We start from the raw sequence: 20,180 nt of genomic DNA, 5'->3' as shown, positions 1-20,180 counted from the left end.
TTAAATAAATCTTTCTTTTTCGCGTTCTTGATGCTATAATGGTCACAGTGGTTTATATAAGACTCTAAAGGCCCCCTTTCCCTTTTTACATGTTCTCTCGGATGGATATATCGCAGCATCCCTAGAAAGTAGTGCCATAGCTTGAGGTACTAAAGAGATCACCTTGAGCTGATCTCAGTGATACGCCAGTCACATCGGTTCAACCGGTTCAACAGCTACTAAAGGTGGGTATCCTCAACAGGGGGTTCAGCCGCATTGTCTATCGATCCATCGGACGTGTCACAGCTTTTAAAACCTGTAAGACTTTTATTTTCAGTAGCTATGTTTTACACTCTGGTAAGATTACTGAGCAACTCTGCGTGTTGCTCACAGACATGTGGTTTCCTGTCTTTCTCATTTACCGGTATTTTAATTGATTACTATTTTAAAGCCTCACAAAATGTAACAGTGTTAATACAGCTAGATGAATACAGTCATCTTAGATCAGCCATTTTAAACCCCTCATATGCGGACTTAGAATGCTTTTAACAGCCTTGTGGCAGTGCATTTAATAAACGGATAAGCCGAGGGAATGTATGTGTAAATTGAGCAGCTGCTTGTATTACAAACTCTTAAAATGTAGCTATATTGTTTTTGTAGCCAACGCAGAAAGTGTATGAATACCAGTAACATTTTATTTCATTCGCGTGAAACGTTGTAGAATCGCTTCCTGTTGCCTCTTGACGTGGGTGTGGCCCCTCCGTCTTTTCGGCTTCCCATTGGTTAATCTGCGTGATGCGTCTAGCTCAGGAAAATGTGACGCAGGATGAGAACGTGACCTTTAGCGCATCGTCTTTACTATAACTTTATCTGCATTTTTATAAAACACTGATGTTTTATAGCTGATGTAGCTTTTAAATAATGAGAAAAAATCTAGTTATTTTCATTGTAGGTAATGTGATGATGCTTAATTAAAGAATTGCGTGGTATGTGTTCTGCTTTTCCTCCGTGTGCCCGTTACTGCTAAGCTAAATTCATCACGATGCGCATCTTCATCCTTTAATTCATCAGTCTTTCCTCTCTTAATTAAATGCCGGCTACGTTAGGTGTGGTGTATGGCATGGCCGTCCTGTATATCTAGTTTGAAATATGGGTTTTGCTTCAGTTTGACTGCAGTAATTTTCCGCAGTGGTGGAAGGCCTTATTGACACTATATACATAGGAATGAAGGCAGGTCTCATCCTGCCAGGTATGTGAACACTTCATTTTTTTTTTCCACAAAAAGAAGTCTTTTAGCTGAATTTTTAAGCAGCAATTCTATATCCTTAATAATTGTGAAACACACTTGCTGCATATGCTTTATTTTCTGAAATGCAGTTATTTGTATAACACAATAATTGTCATTGATATGACCTTCCTGAGCAAATGCGCTGTTTACAAAATGAAGTCTCATTTACAAGAGCCCAGCCAAATCAGATTGTCAGGCAACTGACTGAGTTCTGTTGAAGTGATTAACTCAACAAGAGGAACCTTAAGTGTCTTTGCTACTTAAATCTAGACTGAAAGCACAGAATTCTAGAGGCATTGTTGTAATTATTTTCTCACATAAAGGCAGAGTAACCTAAGTTAAATTGAACCTGTGAACTTAAACTTCAGACTCTAGAACTTTTTTAAATCAACAAATACCTCAACAGAAGGTTCTGTGTGACAAACATCTGGGTCATCACTTAGTAATTTTCAGCTTTTAAAATCATTGTGAAGGGCACCTAGCCTTTTACCAAGACCAGTGTGAGTCGTGGATGCCACCTGCTGCTACAGTTAATGAATAAAACTACAATTTCCTCTTCTAGTAGGAACTACTGTCCTTGACCTGCAGTTTTGATAAGAATGTTTAGCTTTAGCAAAGCTGGTGGTCAGTGTAATAATCTGGGTCAAACAGCTGTTGGTCTCTCTCTACTGTAGATGTATGTTTGCTAATGCCGCATGGAGCCAACTCCACCATTATGAGTATTCCTCTGCCACCACCTGATAAAATGGTCACTCTAAAGGTGCACACTACCCTAAATAAAGTTTGTTATAATCTGTAGATTCTAACAACCATCATGTACTCTGAGGATTAGCTTTCTACCACTTGACTTGCCATGTTGTGTTATTATTAGCCAAAAATCAATTTTTAGACTCGGCTACCCTAGACTGGTAGCAACACTGGTGTCAGAATACTCCTGTACCATCACAGAAGTCTCATGTATGTCGGTTGTATTAGATCGTGGTGACTGTCTAGTCACTGTGGGTGCTCTTCATATCCTTTATCCTCATTGAATGGATTTACTCTTGAGCTCCTGGGAATGTTGCACACATGCACGCACGTTGCTGCCGCACTCAGTTCTGCTGTAGGAAGGAGAAGTTTGTTCGCTGGCATTGGCAGCTCAAGCACACCAGGGTGGCTATGGAGGTCATTTGTGTTAAAATGCTTTGTCCCCAAGAGGAACAGGAAGATCTACTGGGGGTATGTAGTGTAACCTGCAAATAGTGCCTTGGTTGAGAGAGTGTGGAGGATTGAAACCATTCAAGAGCCACCTTGGATTAGCCCAGTGTTACATCACATGCTTAGCAGGTGATACAAAATGTTATGTCACCCTGGCAGGAATGCTACTGTAACTGCTTATGATTGCACAGCTGTTTTCATAGATAAGTTGGATAAGAAATGGCTTAGAAAGACGTGATAAGATGGTGAGAGAATATGTTACAAAAGTATATGTCTTAGAAAATGATTATCAGCACTCTGCTCTAAGTTGGTCCTGCATCTGTGTCAGGGTTGCTGTAGCTGCTGCTGGTCTGTGACTACTGTCCACTGGGTATCCTGGGTTCAGAGATGCCTCTTTATGTAGTCATTGTGTTTCTCTATAACAACAAGAAGCTTACAAGCTGGAACAAAGTATGTTCTTTGCTCAGTCTCATTCCTTCTGGTCCAAAAATAACACTTCACTTGAGGATAGAGGCAGTATGTGAGTGTGAGAGGACATTTTTCCTCAACTGCAAAAGACACAGGCAGATAGTTCTGTGTATTTGCAGGAGAAAATATTATCTGATCCCCATTTTATGACAGTAATGATGAGACATTCACCACAGTTTTGGTTGATACACATTTGAAATCCCCAACCTCAACAAGCAAGGGTAAGCTAGCAAGTCTGTCACTAGAAGCAAGCCTGTGGTTTTATTCCTACTTCCTACTCCCAGCTATTTTTGCCAACTATGAGTGTTTGTGTGTCCTGGAGACACATTATGTAGTGGGAACTACAGCAACAGGGCTTTTGAGCACTTTGGCAAGGGTCAGGATATCTGTCTGTGGAAAGCTTTTCAACACAGCTTTCCAGAGATGCAAGGAACAGCCTAGTAAATATAGAAGGCTTTACATGTGTGCCCACGTGTAGCACTAAGACTGGCTGCATGGTGCAGAGAGGCCTTGCCCAGCTTGACATTTCTGTCACAGTTCTAAATTATTTTTTTATTTTATTGTTTTAATGCATCTCTTCTCAAATGAATTTTCTCTATCTGGTGTATAAATACTGAATTTTTCTTTTTTTTTTTCTCTTTTTTTTAGGGTTGTTAGTTTTGGACACATTTGGAGTTGTCTCATGAACATCTTCTGTAGGAAGTTGCATAAAACTTCATTTCCACATTTCCTTCTAGATGTGTCTTTTCAGTTTTGCAATGTTGATGGACTGTATTGAACTTTAGAGTTTTAACTTTAGAGATGTAACATTTAAATTGGACTGTAGAAAAGAGATTACAATGATGGCATTGCATCTAGATGTTGTATTTTTCTCAGATGTTTTGATTTGATGTCTGATTGTTCAACATCTGCTATTGTACTATTTAATCTATTTTGTTTAAAAAGTCGTTTTATCGGTTTTTGGGTCACACCAGGAAATCATTTAAAAAGAGCACGCTGCAGTAGCTAGCATGATTACAGGCTTCCTTTGCCCCCTCTGAGATTTTTCCCTGTGGTTCAGCCCACTGAGGGGTTGAGTGTGCTGCAGTAGTGTGACTGAGCTCACGTACAACATTAGTCTGCCTCATTGATGGAAATGTTACATCACCAGTTAGCAGGCTGCTGGCAGTGAGGTTCTGTCTGGAATCCCCCACCATGATGCATTTGCATTTAGGATGTTATGAGTAAGAGAAAGTCAGACCACTACCACGTGCCTGCAGTAAATTTTCCACTGAGAAATTACCACAAAAATGGCTTTGGCTTCAGTTGTAGCTGCAGCACCTAAAAATTGTCTGTTTTCCAGATTTTTTTTTTTTTTTTTTTTTTTTTTTTTTTCTGCATCAGCCTTTGCATTCTGTTCTGTGTATATAGGTAGGGAATTGAGACTGGTACTAATGGTGAAACACTTCCAGTGGCTTTTAACGACTTGTCAGCCTGTTGCTTTGATTTAAAAAAAAATAAAATAAAATAAAATAAACCCTTCAAATCTACTTAGAAGTGAAGTTAATCAAATCTGATGAAGTTTACTATCTGTAAAACCAGCCTAATAAATTAAATATTTGTTTTAGTTGTGTAACCATAGCAACCATAACCCTAAAAGAAGCTGCACTCCTAATCAATATAGATAAGTAATGTTACACCCTGCTCAGACATGCCTACCTTGTTGGATTAAGCATGCTACAATACTCAGTGATACAGTACCTCTCATAACTCTGACTCGTAGGCTGAAAGGAAGGGAGTGTCCCAGCCACACATAAAAGTTCCCTGTGTGCAACTGACTATATTGAGTCACTCACCACTGCACAGGATTTTAGGTAATCTCTGTTCTATACAGCCTTGTGTTTTACAACTAGAAAAGAGTGATGGTTTCATGTTGAAAGTACAGAAATTCCAACCTTCTAGTTGAGATATGTGACTGTTGTTAGCATCGGTGAGTCAGCAAGAAGGGTGGGTGGTGTAGCAGCTCAATGGGCTATACTACTCGGTTCTCAGTATAGAATATGGAAATAGCATAGTGAACCAGTATAAGCCTTAGCATGTCCTCTAGCACTACAGATCAACATTAATATATTTCCTGTTAGTCTTTAAGCTATTCCAAAGGGGCTGGAGTTATTTTCCTTAATTATTGAAGCGTAAAATATTCATATCCTCAAATTCAAGATGGTCTGCATGCAAATTCTGTGCTCACAATAACCCAGTGTTAAAAAAGAAATGCAATATTTAGATTTCATAAGCCTAATGTTAAATAGTCTTTGTGTGTGTCTTCTGACAACTTTTGGAGTTCGTAACTCTTAGCACTACCATGGTTCAGTTTTTCCTTAAGACAAACTGAGCCATGACTTGTGTATATCATGACACATTTTGTTGGACTTGCGCACAGTCTAATACAAATGTACACAAAAAGAGCTTAGACTGTTAACAGTCTTACTGTTACTCTATGATATAAACTAGTCTAATAGCTGTCCTGTTTTACAACACAAATGCAGGTATATGGATGATGCTTTCTGTGGAATCCAACAACCTCAGTAATAGATGAATTTTTTTATTTATTTATTTTTTTCTCTTTCCTGTTTAGGACTTCTCCAGTTGCACCAGGAATCACCATGCCTCAGTTAAAAGGAGATATGGGCTCGGCCTTCATCCAGACACAGCAGCTCTATGCTGCTACAGCTGACACTTTCCTGGAACACATGTGCCTGCTGGATATCGACTCAGAGCCCATCACTGCACGCAACACCGGAATTATCTGCACCATCGGTTGGTCCAACCTACTTTTTAAACATGTACTCACACAATAATAGATGTGGAAGGAAGCTCTTTGTACATTTAAAAGAGAACTTCTGTTTTTAAAGCCGCCATTGTAGGGGCAGCTTAAAAGCTAAGACACTGCATTTCTGGAAATTTAGTTTTTGGCTTTGTGGTGCAAACGTTGCAACATTTGGTTAAGTTTTCCTTTCACAGCATTGTGTCTTCATACAGTACCATATCTTTAACAAAATAATATCTGTTTGACATTTTAAATTTTGGACTGTAGTCTGTACACAATGACTTGTACCTCCCTGCTAGTAAACTGTGTGAGAATCCTAAATGTTAGAATTTTCAATAACTCTGTGCAGGGCCAGCCTCTCGATCTGTGGACATTCTGAAGGAGATGATCAAGTCTGGAATGAACATTGCTCGCTTAAACTTCTCCCATGGCACACATGAGGTGAGTCTTCCTACAACTCGATCCGCTATGTAAATGTCTTGGAAAATGGCAGTTTACATTTCAGACAGTTGAATTTAATTTTATCTGGGCTGATGGTTCCTTCAAATATAGTTGTTTGTTTATTTTAAAGCTGTTACAGATGCCTAAAATTCAGTGTAGAAATCATTGATAATTCTCTTTAAAAACTTTTTTTTTTTTTTTTTAACATACTTGACTTTAATATATTCTTGGACTGAGTCGATCTAGCTGTTTCACAAAGACTCAATGTAACTGTAGATTTGAAAATGGAAAACTAAATCAGAGCTTTGCTGTTTTGCAGTGCTAGAAAAGCAAGCAGCAACACCTGAACGGTGTACAAAAATCACACTGTATTTTAAAAAGACTGCATTCCAAACTCTGGCTTTTTTTTTTTTTTTTTTTTTTTTTTTCCAACTGGCAAAACTATAATAGTTTTCTCATAGTGGTTGTGGTGTAACTTGGTATGTTGTCAGTTTGAAAGTCAGCCAATGTTATTACCTGCCACTTAAGTTATTATTGAAAGCTCTGGTTACCCAGGTAGGCAGCATAAGCCGCGGGCAGGCAGTAGCTGTTTATAAAACCACAAACAATCCACTGCTAGTTAATTAGCATGCACTAAGGTGCAAAGGTGGCTGTGTTTAATTTTCTTATAGCATTTCCCACAGCACTGTAGCAAATATTGGCCAGCATTGAGAAGTAGCAAGATTTCTAGGGCAAAAGTGCACTTACATTCTTTATCTTCCTTTAAGACATAACAATGTATTTTATTCTGTTTTCACTCCTGTTTGCGCTCGGACTTAGTTTCATTAATGGTGACTACTTTTCATCAACTACTTCACCGTGGAATTTCCTCTTGAGAAATGCTACACTCAAACTTGTCGTACATGGCACAGTATCAGAAGGTGTCTGTCATAATATTCAAGTGTAACCTGTGTTCAAGGACACACACAGTGACATGTCACCAGTCCACATGACCACTGTGTGATCCAGTTATTAACCCTGACATCTTTATAGCCAAATGCATACTTAAAAATGCAAGGCCATGTCAGCCCATGCTTCATTAACTCCTGTCTCAGGAAAACGAGACGGGAGGATGGTGCACCCCGCCCACCACCTGTTTGACCCACTGCCCTCTGACCGGCGCGTCAGGTCAAATAGTTCCCACACCTCCAGACTCACAAATAGCTTCTTCCTCTGGGGCATTTGGACTGTAAACAATCATTCCCCCCCCTCCCCAACCAATACACACACACCCACATACCCCACTCCTGTCCACCCACCTTACTAATCTGAGCCATGGACTGAGTAACCCCCATCCCTCAGGCCACTCATTTAAAAATAAATAAAAGTTGTTTTTTTTGTTTGTTTTTTTTTCCACTACTTCCAAACACTTTGCTATGTATTCTTGCTGTCTACTATTTATTTTTTATTCCACCAAAAAATTTCGGTGTACGTGTACAATGACAAAGGGCTATTCTAGTCTCTATTCTAACCCCATGATGATAACATATAATTATGACCCAGTTTATAGTCATGTGAGTTGTATTTTTATCTGTTAATTGCCTGGCGTTACTTTTATGTCTGCTTTGTAAAACCTTTATCTGAGAATAAATGCATAAAATAGTATTACTCTTTAACATGTTTGCAGTCCAAGATGGAATAGAAAGAGAGGTTGTTAGGCACAGTTTTGACTGAAAGAAATAGTTGGGTTTGGCATCTGGTGAAGAGTATTTACTGGAAATGTATTAACATATTGACTTCTTCCTTTCTTTACAGTATCACGCGCAAACAATCAAGAATGTTCGTGAGGCATGTGAGAGCTTTGAGCCTGGCAGCATCCAGTACAGGCCTATTGGCATTGCTCTGGACACCAAGGGCCCAGAGATCAGGACTGGCCTCATTAAGGGAGTGAGTTTAGCTCCACTTGTTCTTTACAAAGCTTCAGTAGAATAAACCCAACCAGGAAGAACAATAACTTATGTGATGATTGTGTTAATGATTTGACAGAGCGGCACTGCTGAGGTGGAGCTGAAGAAGGGCAACATGATCAAGATTACCTTAGATGATGCTTACCAGGAGAACTGCAGTGAGGACATTCTCTGGCTTGATTACAAGAACATAACCAAAGTTGTGGAAGTTGGCAGCAAGGTCTACATTGACGATGGACTCATATCCCTGCAAGTCAAGGAGATTGGTGAGTAAAAGCCAGGCCATGATGAATGAGGCCAGCCTCAAAGTCTCTTCTTCTGATCTATTATGATATTTAGAAAATACTTATGTTTATTTTTCACCTCCAAAGGCCCTGATTTCCTCAATTGTGAGATTGAGAATGGTGGCACCTTGGGAAGTAAGAAGGGAGTGAACCTCCCCGGTGCTGCTGTAGACCTGCCAGCTGTTTCTGATAAGGACATCCAAGACCTGCAGTTTGGTGTGGAGCAGGGAGTCGACATGGTCTTTGCCTCTTTCATTCGCAAAGCGGATGATGTGCATGCTGTCCGCGCAGTGCTAGGAGAGAAGGGCAAAAACATTAAGATCATCAGCAAGCTCGAGAACCACGAAGGCGTACGCAGGTGTGTGCACATGGCTTGCTATATTCAACAGCTCTTATTTAAATGATGGTGTATAGCAGAGGAGCAATAAAATATATATATATATATATATATATATATATATATATTTTTTTTTTAAAAAGGTTTCAGCTTAAAGGGCTTTAAAGTGGTCTTTATGAATGTATGTTTATGCCATAGTTCTGACAATATATCATAATAAATGGTTGTACTTGATGAATTTGATGAGCTGGAATTTTTCTACCTGTTTTGCAGATTTGATGAGATCATGGAGGCCAGCGATGGTATCATGGTTGCCCGAGGTGACCTGGGTATTGAGATCCCCACAGAAAAGGTCTTCCTCGCCCAGAAAATGATGATCGGTCGCTGCAACAAAGCTGGCAAGCCAATCACCTGTGCTACTCAGGTCAGATAACAGTAAAGAAAATGTTGCATTTCCTCCTAGCACATCTAGTTTGTTGAGTACTCGGTGTACTAATCATCCTGTCGGCCTAAATGTGTTCAGCTACGTGAATTTTAACCAGACTGGTTTTATTTTCCTATATTATTCAGATGTTGGAGAGCATGATCAAGAAGCCTAGACCCACTCGTGCTGAGGGCAGTGATGTAGCCAACGCAGTGCTGGATGGAGCCGACTGTATTATGCTCAGTGGAGAGACTGCCAAGGGAGACTATCCTCTGGAGGCAGTGCGCACACAGCACATGGTGAGTTAATGTATAATAACAATATCAAAAGATGGGGAAAAATATCTCAAATTAGGCCATAAAGAACTGTAATTTAAAGTAATGATTTTTGTGATTTGATTGCATGAATTACAATTATAAATTGGAAAAGATTATAGCTACTGGGTGGTTATGCTTTCATTCTTTTCCCTTTTTTCCCCTTTCTTTTTTTGTGTTCACTTTTATGCCCATTGGCATAAACTTCTTTTTACTTTGTCACTTAGTGAAACTTGAAGATGTCAGCAGACATCATCAATATACGAATGAACCATGTTAAAATTCTCAGTTGGAATAATGGACAAAATCCCAGTGATAATTCCGTCTGTTTGGCATTTAAAACAACTCTGACATTGCATGATTTCCAAATCATAATGCATGTTGCCTGAACCCCTTCATCTAACACATTGGCTGTTACTGCTATTGTTTACTAGTTACTAAAGTTGCTATGATTTCAGGGAAATCTTTGGAACTTTGGTAGCTGTTAAATAATTCATAGTGCAAATCACTTTTATTCCAGAAAGAGAGAAAAAAAATGTGGCTGCTGGAAAAGGGAACAGAAAAAGCATTTTTAAATGATGCCACACTCCGAATAATAAATTGTTAATCAATGACCTGATTTACAAGGGATTGTGGAGATTCCTTAAAATTTGCACACTGTATACCCACATTTGTGTTGTTGAGTTAGGGACAGTCTGAATGAAATACAGTAAAAGTAAAGCACCTTCGTTGAAGTCTTAGACCCCATAGAAATTTGCTCTAAAGTATGCACTTAATGCTGTGTTCATTGTTCATGCTTTTTTTGGCTTACCGCAACTGTTCACAGCTGCTCTGCAGTACAGATGCAGTGACTCAGCAGTCCTGCAGATCTTAGTTTTGAACTTGCTGCCCTTACAGTGAAGTTGGAAGGAATGCTTTAGAATCTTATGTACAGTACAGCCTCTGTTTATTTAAATAAAACACTTATTTAGTAAGGAAAGGAAAATAAAACTAACCTCTTCTAAGCCTCTGTTACAAGTTATTTCTGAATGTCCCTCTTTATTCCTCCTGGCTGTCCTTAACTGTTTCTTCAACTTTTTGTGCAGTTTGTTTTGACTCACTGTTTGTCATTTGTTTTTAGCCCAGTAGCTTCTTTAGGACATATTTGTGATTTAATGTTTTAGATCATTTAATTTAAAATTAAGATGCAGTTCACTGTATGTCATATTTAATATCATGTAAATGCTTTCATGCATCATGTTATTTTTTTTTGGGATTTTAATCTTGACACTCCCCTTTTTCCCCCACTTACTGCACACCTAAACTCTTACATTGCCTTTCATTTCTTTTTTACCTCCATTAACTTTTTTCCACATCCCTTTAACATTGTCCCTCTGTTTTTCATCTTCCTTAATTTTTTTTTTCTTTTCCTTTTTCTTGTCACTTATTCTTGCTTTTCAACTGTTTTGCCTGGTTTGAAAACTCCTTTCTTCGATGCATCTTGCCTTCACTTGTGCCAGATTGCTCGTGAAGCCGAGGCAGCCATGTTCCATCGGCAGGTGTTTGAGGACCTGCGTCGTTCCACGCCGCACTGCAAAGACCCTGCTGAGGCCATTGCAATCGGCGCTGTGGAGGCCTCCTTTAAGAGTTTGGCCTCTGCGATCATTGTGCTCACAGGCTCTGGAAGGTAGGCAGGTTATCTGGTCTGGCAGTTGGTGGAGGTCACTAATAACTGTACTTAAGGAGTCTGAGAGGCAGCGTAGGGCCAGGCAGGGACTTTCCAAGGGAACAACTGGGAAAGCTGGCAAACATAACTAGACTCATGGTTGGATGTTAAGAAGTTATATAGAAGCAGTTAAATGCTTGTGTGAGGACCGTAAATAAAAAAGACAACATATCCCCAACCCTCTTACTCAATGTTCTTCTTCACTGATTTGTGTGTGTGAACATCTTCATTAGCTTCATTGGCCATCCTTGTTTAACCAGGAGTCTAGCTACATGTTTGCCAGTTAATCCCATTGGTGTGAGTACCTCATTATATTGCGTGTGTGATTGAGCGTAACCCCTCCCCAACCCTTCCCTTCGGGGTTCAGATAGCACGAGAGGCCGAGGCAGCCACCTTCCACAGAAAGCTGTTTGTGGAGCTGAGGAGACACTCACAGCTGACCAGAGATCCTACAGAAGCAGTAGCTGTTGGAGCTGTTGAGTCATCCTTCAAATGCTGTGCTAGTGCCATTATTGTTCTCACTAAGACTGGAAGGTAAGGAAAAGTGGAATAGAGGTGACATGATTCGGATCCGAAGGTAAGGTGTCGCCAAACGTGTGCCCGCCCATTTAACCCAGCTCCTCCGTCTTCCTCAAACACCTAATGTACTTGTGAAAATCCCCATCCTTCTAATTTGCGTGTGTGTGTGATGTGTGATAAGAGTAACTAATTTTATAAAAAATGAGACGGTTATGTCATTAGCCCAGGTGCCCATCTTTTAGACTCTTGTCATTTATGGTTTTGGTATGGTTGTATTGGCTCAAAATGTTTGAAAACTGGTGAAAAAATAATAATTTATATACAAAAATATTATTTTAAAACCATAACTTAATTACACACTATGGTGTAAATATGCAGATTTTAAAAAATTGCCAGCATTTTTCTCTTCTCGTTATTAGCTGTACAGCAGCTGGTTTATTCAGAGAACGCCAAGTTCATGTTTAACAAAGTGATCCTTTAACTGTCTTTGCTATTAAAGGATCACTTGGTCTTTGACCGTGGACATCTTGGGCTACTGACAGTGACCTTAAATCTTAGCATATCGATGCTAAAGCATAAGTGTTGTCACTTATTTTGGGCTACTCTGACCACTCAGTATGGAAATTTTAGAGACTCTGGTTGCTTCCCTTGCCTCTCACACCTGTTGGGAGTAGGACTGCAAAAACTGAGAAGTAGAAATGAGCCAGACTATCTGAGAACACTTGTGTGTGGGTGGTGGGTTATTAATTGCACTGAATTGCTTCTTTCAGGAAACCATCAGTATGGAGATGATTTGCATATATTAAGTTGTGAGTTTCTTACTTAGTGCTGAAACTCACTAAGCAGTATGAGTTAAATGCTTGGATATGTCTGCTTGGTTAAATGTTTTGCACTTTTTGAAAAAAATTAATATCTAATTAAAACCTCATTGTTTTGCACAACCTTTTTTAACTACTAATTTATACAACATTGGTATTCTCACCCATGTTAAATGCATTACTGAAACATTCAGTGTAGGTTGGAAGTAGTATGTGAACCCCTAATGATATCAAGTATAACAGTTGGAATCAGAAATAAAGGAAGAGTTCTATTAATGAAATGTGACTGGAGGGCTTTATATTAGGAAAAATTTCAGCCACTTTACAAGAAGAATTTGCTAATGTGAAACCATGCTCCAAAAAGAGGTCAGACTTGCAATCAAAAAGCACCGAATACCATAAAGCTGTAAAGAAGTTCAAAGTCCTTTACAACAGTTTATATGTTGATCAGTCTATTGTTAGATAAGAAAAATGATTTAATACTGTGGCTGTGTCCTTCACCGAGATGAGCAAAGCTGAGCTGGCAAACGTCTCTGTTCATAGGTGTACCATATGCTAATCATGGGACACATCAAATGGTACAGTAGAACAGAGCAGGGATAACAATACACCCCAAAATAAACATCAGTTTGTCAGAGCACCTTGACATAAAACACTGCTTAATTCCCCCTTTTTTTTTTTTTTTTTTTTAATTTCTGCTGATGAAACTTTCAATTCTAAGGTTAATCCATAATGAAGCTAAAAGATGGTAGCTACAACAGGACAGATAAATATAAAATTAAACATGCTCATTAAAGACACCATATTGAAATTATTTGCCTAAGAGCTTGTGGTTATCTTTACTTGATCATTTGAACTTTTAGACTTGGGCTATGATTGGACCGATCAATACAAATTATTGGGCAGTTCCAATGGGTTCACCTGCTCAGTATGCATTAAAATTCATCTGTTTCCTTTTGGAATCTCTTCAGTGAACTTGTACTGCTGAAGTCATTACATCAATGAAATATGGATGAAGTGTTTAGTTTCCTCTGTGTCCGTGCAGGTCCGCCCACCTGATCTCCAGGTACAGGCCCCGTGCCCCCATCCTCGCTGTGACCCGTAATGCTCAAACGGCTCGTCAGGCCCACCTGTACCGCGGCATCTTCCCTGTCCTCTACACCAAGCCCGCAAACGACGTGTGGGCAGAGGATGTAGACCTGCGTGTCAACTTTGCTATGGAAATGGGTAAGCAGCTGTTACCTTTAATACCCTGTATACTGTAAACCTCATTTAATACATCAAATATCCACTGCTTCATTTATTGTTTCATAATGATATTTTTTTTTTTTTTCTTTTTTAGGCAAGGCCAGAGGCTTCTTCAAAGAGGGTGACGTTGTCATCGTGTTGACTGGCTGGCGTCCGGGCTCTGGTTACACCAACACCATGCGTGTGGTTCTGGTGGCCTGAACAGCCAGGAGGGCAGCTCTGCTTTCTCCTGTTTCTTTTTTTTTTTTTTTCCTTTCATCTATCTTTCATAGCGTTCCAACCCCACACCTCACTCCTGCTCACAGCCTTTGGAATCCAGACACTGGGGCTCACATGCTCTACCATTCAACAACTTAGCATTTAGGAAATGATGCAAAGGATTTTTGAAAAGGTACAGCCCTCACGGTCGAGGTTTTGAGTGTGAGTGGAGTGTGTTTTTCACACAGTTCTACCTATGTTCCATTCCTTTCAATTACCTAAATCAAACCAGTCTTCAGGGCATCAGTAATACACCCTGACCAGAAACTGCTGTATTTATTCACTCAGAACACTTGTATGACTTAAAAAGTTGAATCTTATGAGTGACTGCTTCCTGGTCTGTGTGCATGTGCGTACTGACTCATGTTTAGGTGGGGTTGGTGGTGGAGCCAGCTGACCTTGCCAGAGCACCTTGAGTCTGTAAGAGCATACTAAAAGCACTCCTCAGCTGGTTAATTGAACAAAGTAGTGGCATTCTCCGGGCTCCTCGCACAGGGGCTCCACCACTCCACCCAAACAAATCCTGCTCTAGTGCTGTCTATATGAAGTGTCCTCATTCGCCAGCTTTCACTGTACGACAGTGTATATGTAAGTGTTGCACTCCTAATTTACTCCAATGTTACATTCAATATTATACTTGACTCTTGTGAGTGGTGAACTTTTGTTTTGGGACATCCAATACTACTTATATTTTGACTGCCTATAGAAAGCTAGTTTTGGATGTCTAATTCAGAGGTAGTTACTGTGTTTGTGTGTTTAGTTGTGTCAAAGCCTTTACATTTCTTTGCATTTAGATGATATCAAAGCTGGCACCTATGGAAAAACATGTGGTTCACTAAAGATGACTTGTATGATTGAGTATAGGACTGAAGTAAAGATATGAAGCCCTGACCCTCTAAGTCAAAGGTGATGATGGGTAGGATCCTAGTTTTTCTCTCTGTTGGTGACCCACTATAACTGTCTCCACACGTGTAACATGCTTTTGATTGTAATGCTAGAGTGTAAGAACTAACAAAATGTAAAGGGGTATTATAATGCTTAGCTGGTGTACTGAGCTGTCCAACAAGACTTGAGTTCCATCAATAAAAGAGATGAGCACCTATCTGAATGTTGTGATGTTTGAATCATCATTTGTGGGTGTATTCAATTTCCGTGCACAAAATAAAGGATTCAGGTGAGATTGACTCTTTATTAAAATTTATTTAAAAATGTATTCCAATCAAACACTTTCACAGTGGTACAGTGTATTGCTAGACAACAGTATCTAGTAATGTAAGAACTTACAAGTACAGTTAGCAAAGTGTTGTTTTTTCCATATTTAACCATTAATGACAATATTTGCAACATCTTCTGTAGTGGCTGGGTTTGGCCAAACTATAGTATTTATCCTTACAACTTGTGTTCCTTGCAGTGGTATGGGAATAAAGGTTCATTTTGAACCAATAAAAGGAAATTATCTGTAATTACAAACTGGTTCCCGTTAATCACAGCATGGGTACGTGTTTAACATTTACTGGCAGTCCTGGCTGTACACCACCCCCACCTGTCTGCGGATCTCATCCTCCAATTCAACCAGCAGGAGAGAGTCTGCGTGGGACATGACTGTACTTTCCTTCAGCCCTACATGGGGGGGGGGGGAAATAATGTTAGGCTTGCTTATGTTGTTTTTAAGTAGTGTTTCTGATGCCACCTTGTGTTAAATGTGTGCATTACAAGTCAGTCAATTGCCAAAATATTTGGACACATTAATGATTTATTTTTTAGTTTTTCCTTAGTGTGGATGCAGATTAATAATCTAAAAGACTCAGTACCTTTGAGCAAACACTGTCGAACCTCCTCTGCTTCATAACGCATTCCTGTACTATTGATGAAGTTGAGAGGCAAATAGGGTTCTGGAACTGGGTACTCAGTCTCCTTGTCATTCACCACTAATGATGTGGGGCACCACATGGGAGCAGGGATCTAAAAAAAAAGAGATATAGAGATGGATATTTGCTTCAGAAATTACCTTGGTTGACTTTGAAATGATTTGTATGATGTATATCACTAATGATTAACAAAAAAAGGTTTGCTCAAACTATTACAATTTTATTTAACCTTGGATGACCTACCCGAACTGTGCCCTTTGTTCCCATAATAATGGCATCATTGGGCAATTGTACACCTGAGGAGCAGGTAATCACTGCCATTCTGTTCTTGGAGTACTTAAGAATGGCAACCACCGTCTCATCCACTCCTATAATAGCAAAGAAAGTACATTTGGTAAAGACACATTAGGATGAAGGAATGTGGAGACATGGTTGGTTGAAAATATTGGACCATAAATAACTGCTGCAGTTCAACCTTTATTGTGCCTCATAAAGGCAACAATAGATAAAGACTTAAAAGAGGAATGCTGTAAAAGAAAAAAGAAATCTCAGTTCACACTCAGCAGGTGCCATGGTGGCACTAAAGCTGGAACATTAACTTTACAACTTGAGCTTATTTCAGATTTCAGTTCCCTATAACGTTATCACATGACAAGTTGCAAATGAAAACAGCTTTGTTACTGTCAGCTCTATTGTGGACCACAAAAATAATACATTTTAGTGACTAAAATGTCAACAAAGATTTTTTCATTGTTTTTAAGCGAGCATGTCAAAGAGAAAAAAAAGTGAGTCAGCTATTCCACCATTGTCATTTGACTCAGGACAGTAGTATAAACAGCATTATCGTGTAAGTACAAAACTACATGTTAATAAGTGACACGGCTTTATAAGTCATTACCAGTCTCCACGTGCACTACTCCACTAGCTTGGATGCTCTCTGGCTTCTCTCCATTATACACCATGGATATAAACTGCAAGCAGTAGATCCCAATGTCTAGTAATGCTCCTCCACCTAGCTCCTTCTGCACTGCTCTCGATACATGCATCAATGGCACACCAAACTCTGATCTGACCATCTTCACTTCGCCCAGCTCCCCCTGGGCCAGCAATCGTCTGATCTCAACGGAGACTGGGAAAAAGCGGGTCCAAACAGCCTGGAACAGAAACACAGTAGATATTTCACACAGTCACATTATAGGTACTTGGTTCTGAGAAAATTACAGCTAAAAATAAACTAAAATTTTGACATTCCTAGATTTACATGAGGGTTTGACACTTTGACATGCACCAAAATCGTGCTAAAAGAAATAAAGAAATGATTATGGCTAATAGTGAACGTGAAAAATAACACCAAGAGGAGAATTTCCTTTTTCTTTATGTTTCTCTGTACTTGTACCTCCATGAGAAAGACATCATTCTTTTTGGCTGAGGCCAGAATCTGCTGCACCTCCTTGGTGTTCATAGCCAGTGGCTTCTCACACAGCACATTCTTCTTGGCATTTGTAAAGAGCAGACAAGTGTTCAGATGGTATGGGTGGATTACTCCAATGTACACCACATCTGCAAATACATAAAGATGCCGACCAGAGAGAGCACCATAACAAGAATGATTATGGAGTCTAAAAAACATCTAAGTCCTAATCAGAGCAGGAGCTTTAAATCATCAGCGAAGCAAACTGAATCAGCGACTTTTGGCAGAAACTGACCAATGTCAGGATCTCTGGCCAGCTCCTCATAACTGCCATACGCTTTGGAGATGCTGTGTTTTTTGGCAAATTCCTGTGCATCCTCCAACTTGCGTGCTGCCACAGCCACAACCTGTAAATACAGTCACAGATGAGTTCCTCCTCTCAATAACTAAGTAAGCAGACAGTTTCTTGTCTAGTCTTGTCTTGTTTCCTGTTCCAGTTTATATGGAAATCTTCTGGATACATAACAATTTGGTAAGAATCTTACCTTTTGTTAGTATACAGGCTCCCTCAGTGCCACCACAAGGTCATCAGTTAAGTGTGATATAACACACACACAGAATCTTTAACTCTCAAGGCCATTTTGTATTCACAAACCAGGAAAAGCCAGTCTCAAGTTGCTGTTTTTTTGTAAACTTCGTTGCAAATAAAACGGAAGTTTTAGGGAAACTTACAAATATTTATGTACCATAACTGTTGATTTGTGCAGAGCCAAGAATTTGAAATACCCATTTATTGCGTTATTTACGGTAAACATGTAACGTGTATTGTCGACATACTGCAAACTGTAACTTGCAGTTTTCGCAAGTTCACGGCCGGAGTCACTTGCACTGGCTTTGTTAAAGACACAAACTGCAAATATACAACATTGCGTCAATCGAATGTTGTAAGAAACTGATTTCAAAAGCACTTCTAATCAGTAGAAACTGAGCGGCAGTCAGCACGGCTACGGGAAGCCACGCTGAGTGATAAGGAGAAGTTTTGTGTTTGATCACTGGGTAGATTTGTGAACAGCAGTTCGCTAACAGAAATACCTGATGGTCTTCAGGTGGAAGAGTTTTCAGGGCCACGGTGAAGTCATGACTGATCTTCCCGGCGCTGCAGATTCCCCACCTGGTTGCCATATTGGACACGGCGGACTGAGACAGATTCAAAGCAGCAGTTGCTGTTCTCGGCCTCAGAGTGGCGACACAGCATGCACTGTGGACTTTCAGACACAAGTTGCATTTTCCTACATGTCTGCGTTGTAGCTTCATGTAAAGACAATGCATTGCGTCGTTATATAATATAACCTGCAAACAGTGAAAAGCAATGTAAACTAAAACAGGGAGAGCAAAGAATAAAGAAATGCATTTAAAAATATGTAAAAGCATTGCTGCCAGCATTACAGACACAGCAAATGGAAATTCATTGCATGCGTGAAATAAAGACAATTTCAAACTACTGCGTCGTAACTGTGACCATAAAGGAAGAACTAAAGACGTTTTTTTTTTAAATTTCTTATTCCGTCTGTCCCCACTAAGGGGAGCTCTTTGCCTTTAATCTTTGTAATAATAACCCCACACTGTTTTAACTTTGATTTACAGTGTATATACTGCTTACTTATTTTGTTAATTACTATTAATTAATTTGCCTATTATATATTTATCTTAAAAAAACAGTCTGTTATAATCTGATTCCACTACAGTCACCAAATTTTATGTGCCTTTTTTTCGCTGAATGATTCTGTTGTGTTTTTCTCTTTATTTTTGTCAATTATAATTTAGCTGTATATTCTGGAGTGTTAACTTTGTCCTAGGGAATAATAGGGCGTGGAACACGACCTACCTAGGCATAGTTTTTGAATGGAAAGGTTCACTTGTTTGTTTGTTTTTAGGACATAAATCACGTGACATGTTAGAGCAGAGCTGATATTTACCTTGTTTAAAGCTGCACAGTCCATTTATTTAACCTGCCCATTAAATAGCATAAAAGTTTTTAGTATAGACACAGCAGATGTATAGAAAGATATATCTATGATTAAATTACCCAATAATCAAATAATAAAAATATGTCATTTTGAAGGCATGGGATAAATTCTATATGTCTATATATGTACATATATATATGTACATATATATATATATATATATATATATATATATATATATATATATATATATATATATATATATACTAGGTGCGGTGACTCCCAAGCTAGGCGAGTGGCTCCAGCAGATCCCGGGAACAACATCGGAGATCTCTGTCCAGAAGAGCGCAGTCCTGGGAACAGCTAAGATACTGCAAGAGGACCCCTCAAGCTCCCAGGCCTCTGGTAGAGGACCCGAGCTTGAAGGATAAACCGCCCGCAGGGGCGAGCTGGGTGTTTATATATATATATATATATGGCCCTACTATATATAATTCTATATATCCTTCAGTTTTTGTCAGTCCTGCGAAACCAAATGGTTGAGATTAAAAGTAAAAATATTAAATAAGCCATACCCTTCCCTGACTGACAAAAGCCTTCCTAAGTTCTAACCTTGAAAATCAGACAGTGCAACCTATTTTTGAATTTGTCTGTATACCAATGCAATAGTCAGACACGACAGAACACTTGAACATGTGCCACTTGAAGTCGCTTCTTCTCTCCAGTGGATGATATTTCAAATGAACATAGCTTTCACAATTAGTCCTTTATTGAGTTAATCAATCACACACCTCACAGTGACAGCTGTTGTTCTTTTTCATTAAATGACTAGGACTCCATCACAGGGTGGTGACACAAAAGGCAGTAGCTCTATCTGTTTACACTGCGATTTGTTTGATTTA

General features: G+C 39.3%; 2 protein-coding genes across 3 annotated transcripts; one reads left to right on the top strand and one right to left on the bottom strand.

Moving 5' to 3' along the window:
- The first annotated feature begins 82 nt into the window (after positions 1 to 82).
- pkma (pyruvate kinase M1/2a) lies at positions 83 to 15,134 on the top strand. 2 transcript variants are annotated; one of them, XM_031746532.2, is made up of 11 exons: positions 83 to 224; positions 5,547 to 5,728; positions 6,088 to 6,179; positions 7,974 to 8,105; positions 8,205 to 8,391; positions 8,497 to 8,767; positions 9,020 to 9,170; positions 9,317 to 9,469; positions 10,984 to 11,150; positions 13,572 to 13,753; positions 13,869 to 15,134. In XM_031746532.2, the coding sequence occupies exons 2-11, from the start codon at positions 5,575 to 5,577 to the stop codon at positions 13,973 to 13,975; spliced, it is 1,596 nt and encodes a 531-aa protein (XP_031602392.1). In that variant the 5' UTR covers positions 83 to 224; positions 5,547 to 5,574; the 3' UTR covers positions 13,976 to 15,134. The 2 variants fall into 2 exon arrangements, with proteins under 2 accessions (XP_031602392.1, XP_031602393.1); XM_031746533.2 differs by having other exon boundaries at positions 167 to 297.
- Positions 14,958 to 18,558, bottom strand: dhdh.2 (dihydrodiol dehydrogenase, tandem duplicate 2). The gene is made up of 7 exons (XM_031746535.2): positions 18,404 to 18,558; positions 17,607 to 17,718; positions 17,297 to 17,460; positions 16,799 to 17,054; positions 16,144 to 16,268; positions 15,844 to 15,994; positions 14,958 to 15,652 (listed from the first exon to the last, which is right to left on the bottom strand). The coding sequence occupies exons 1-7, from the start codon at positions 18,491 to 18,493 to the stop codon at positions 15,543 to 15,545; spliced, it is 1,008 nt and encodes a 335-aa protein (XP_031602395.1). The 5' UTR covers positions 18,494 to 18,558; the 3' UTR covers positions 14,958 to 15,542.
- Positions 18,559 to 20,180: the final 1,622 nt, after the last annotated feature.

The sequence above is a fragment of the Oreochromis aureus genome, linkage group 1 (assembly GCF_013358895.1).
Source record: "Oreochromis aureus strain Israel breed Guangdong linkage group 1, ZZ_aureus, whole genome shotgun sequence".
Taxonomy (NCBI): Eukaryota; Metazoa; Chordata; class Actinopteri; order Cichliformes; family Cichlidae; genus Oreochromis; species Oreochromis aureus.
The sequence above is the reverse complement of the archived record's forward strand: the minus strand, read 5'-3'. Positions and strand labels throughout refer to the sequence as shown.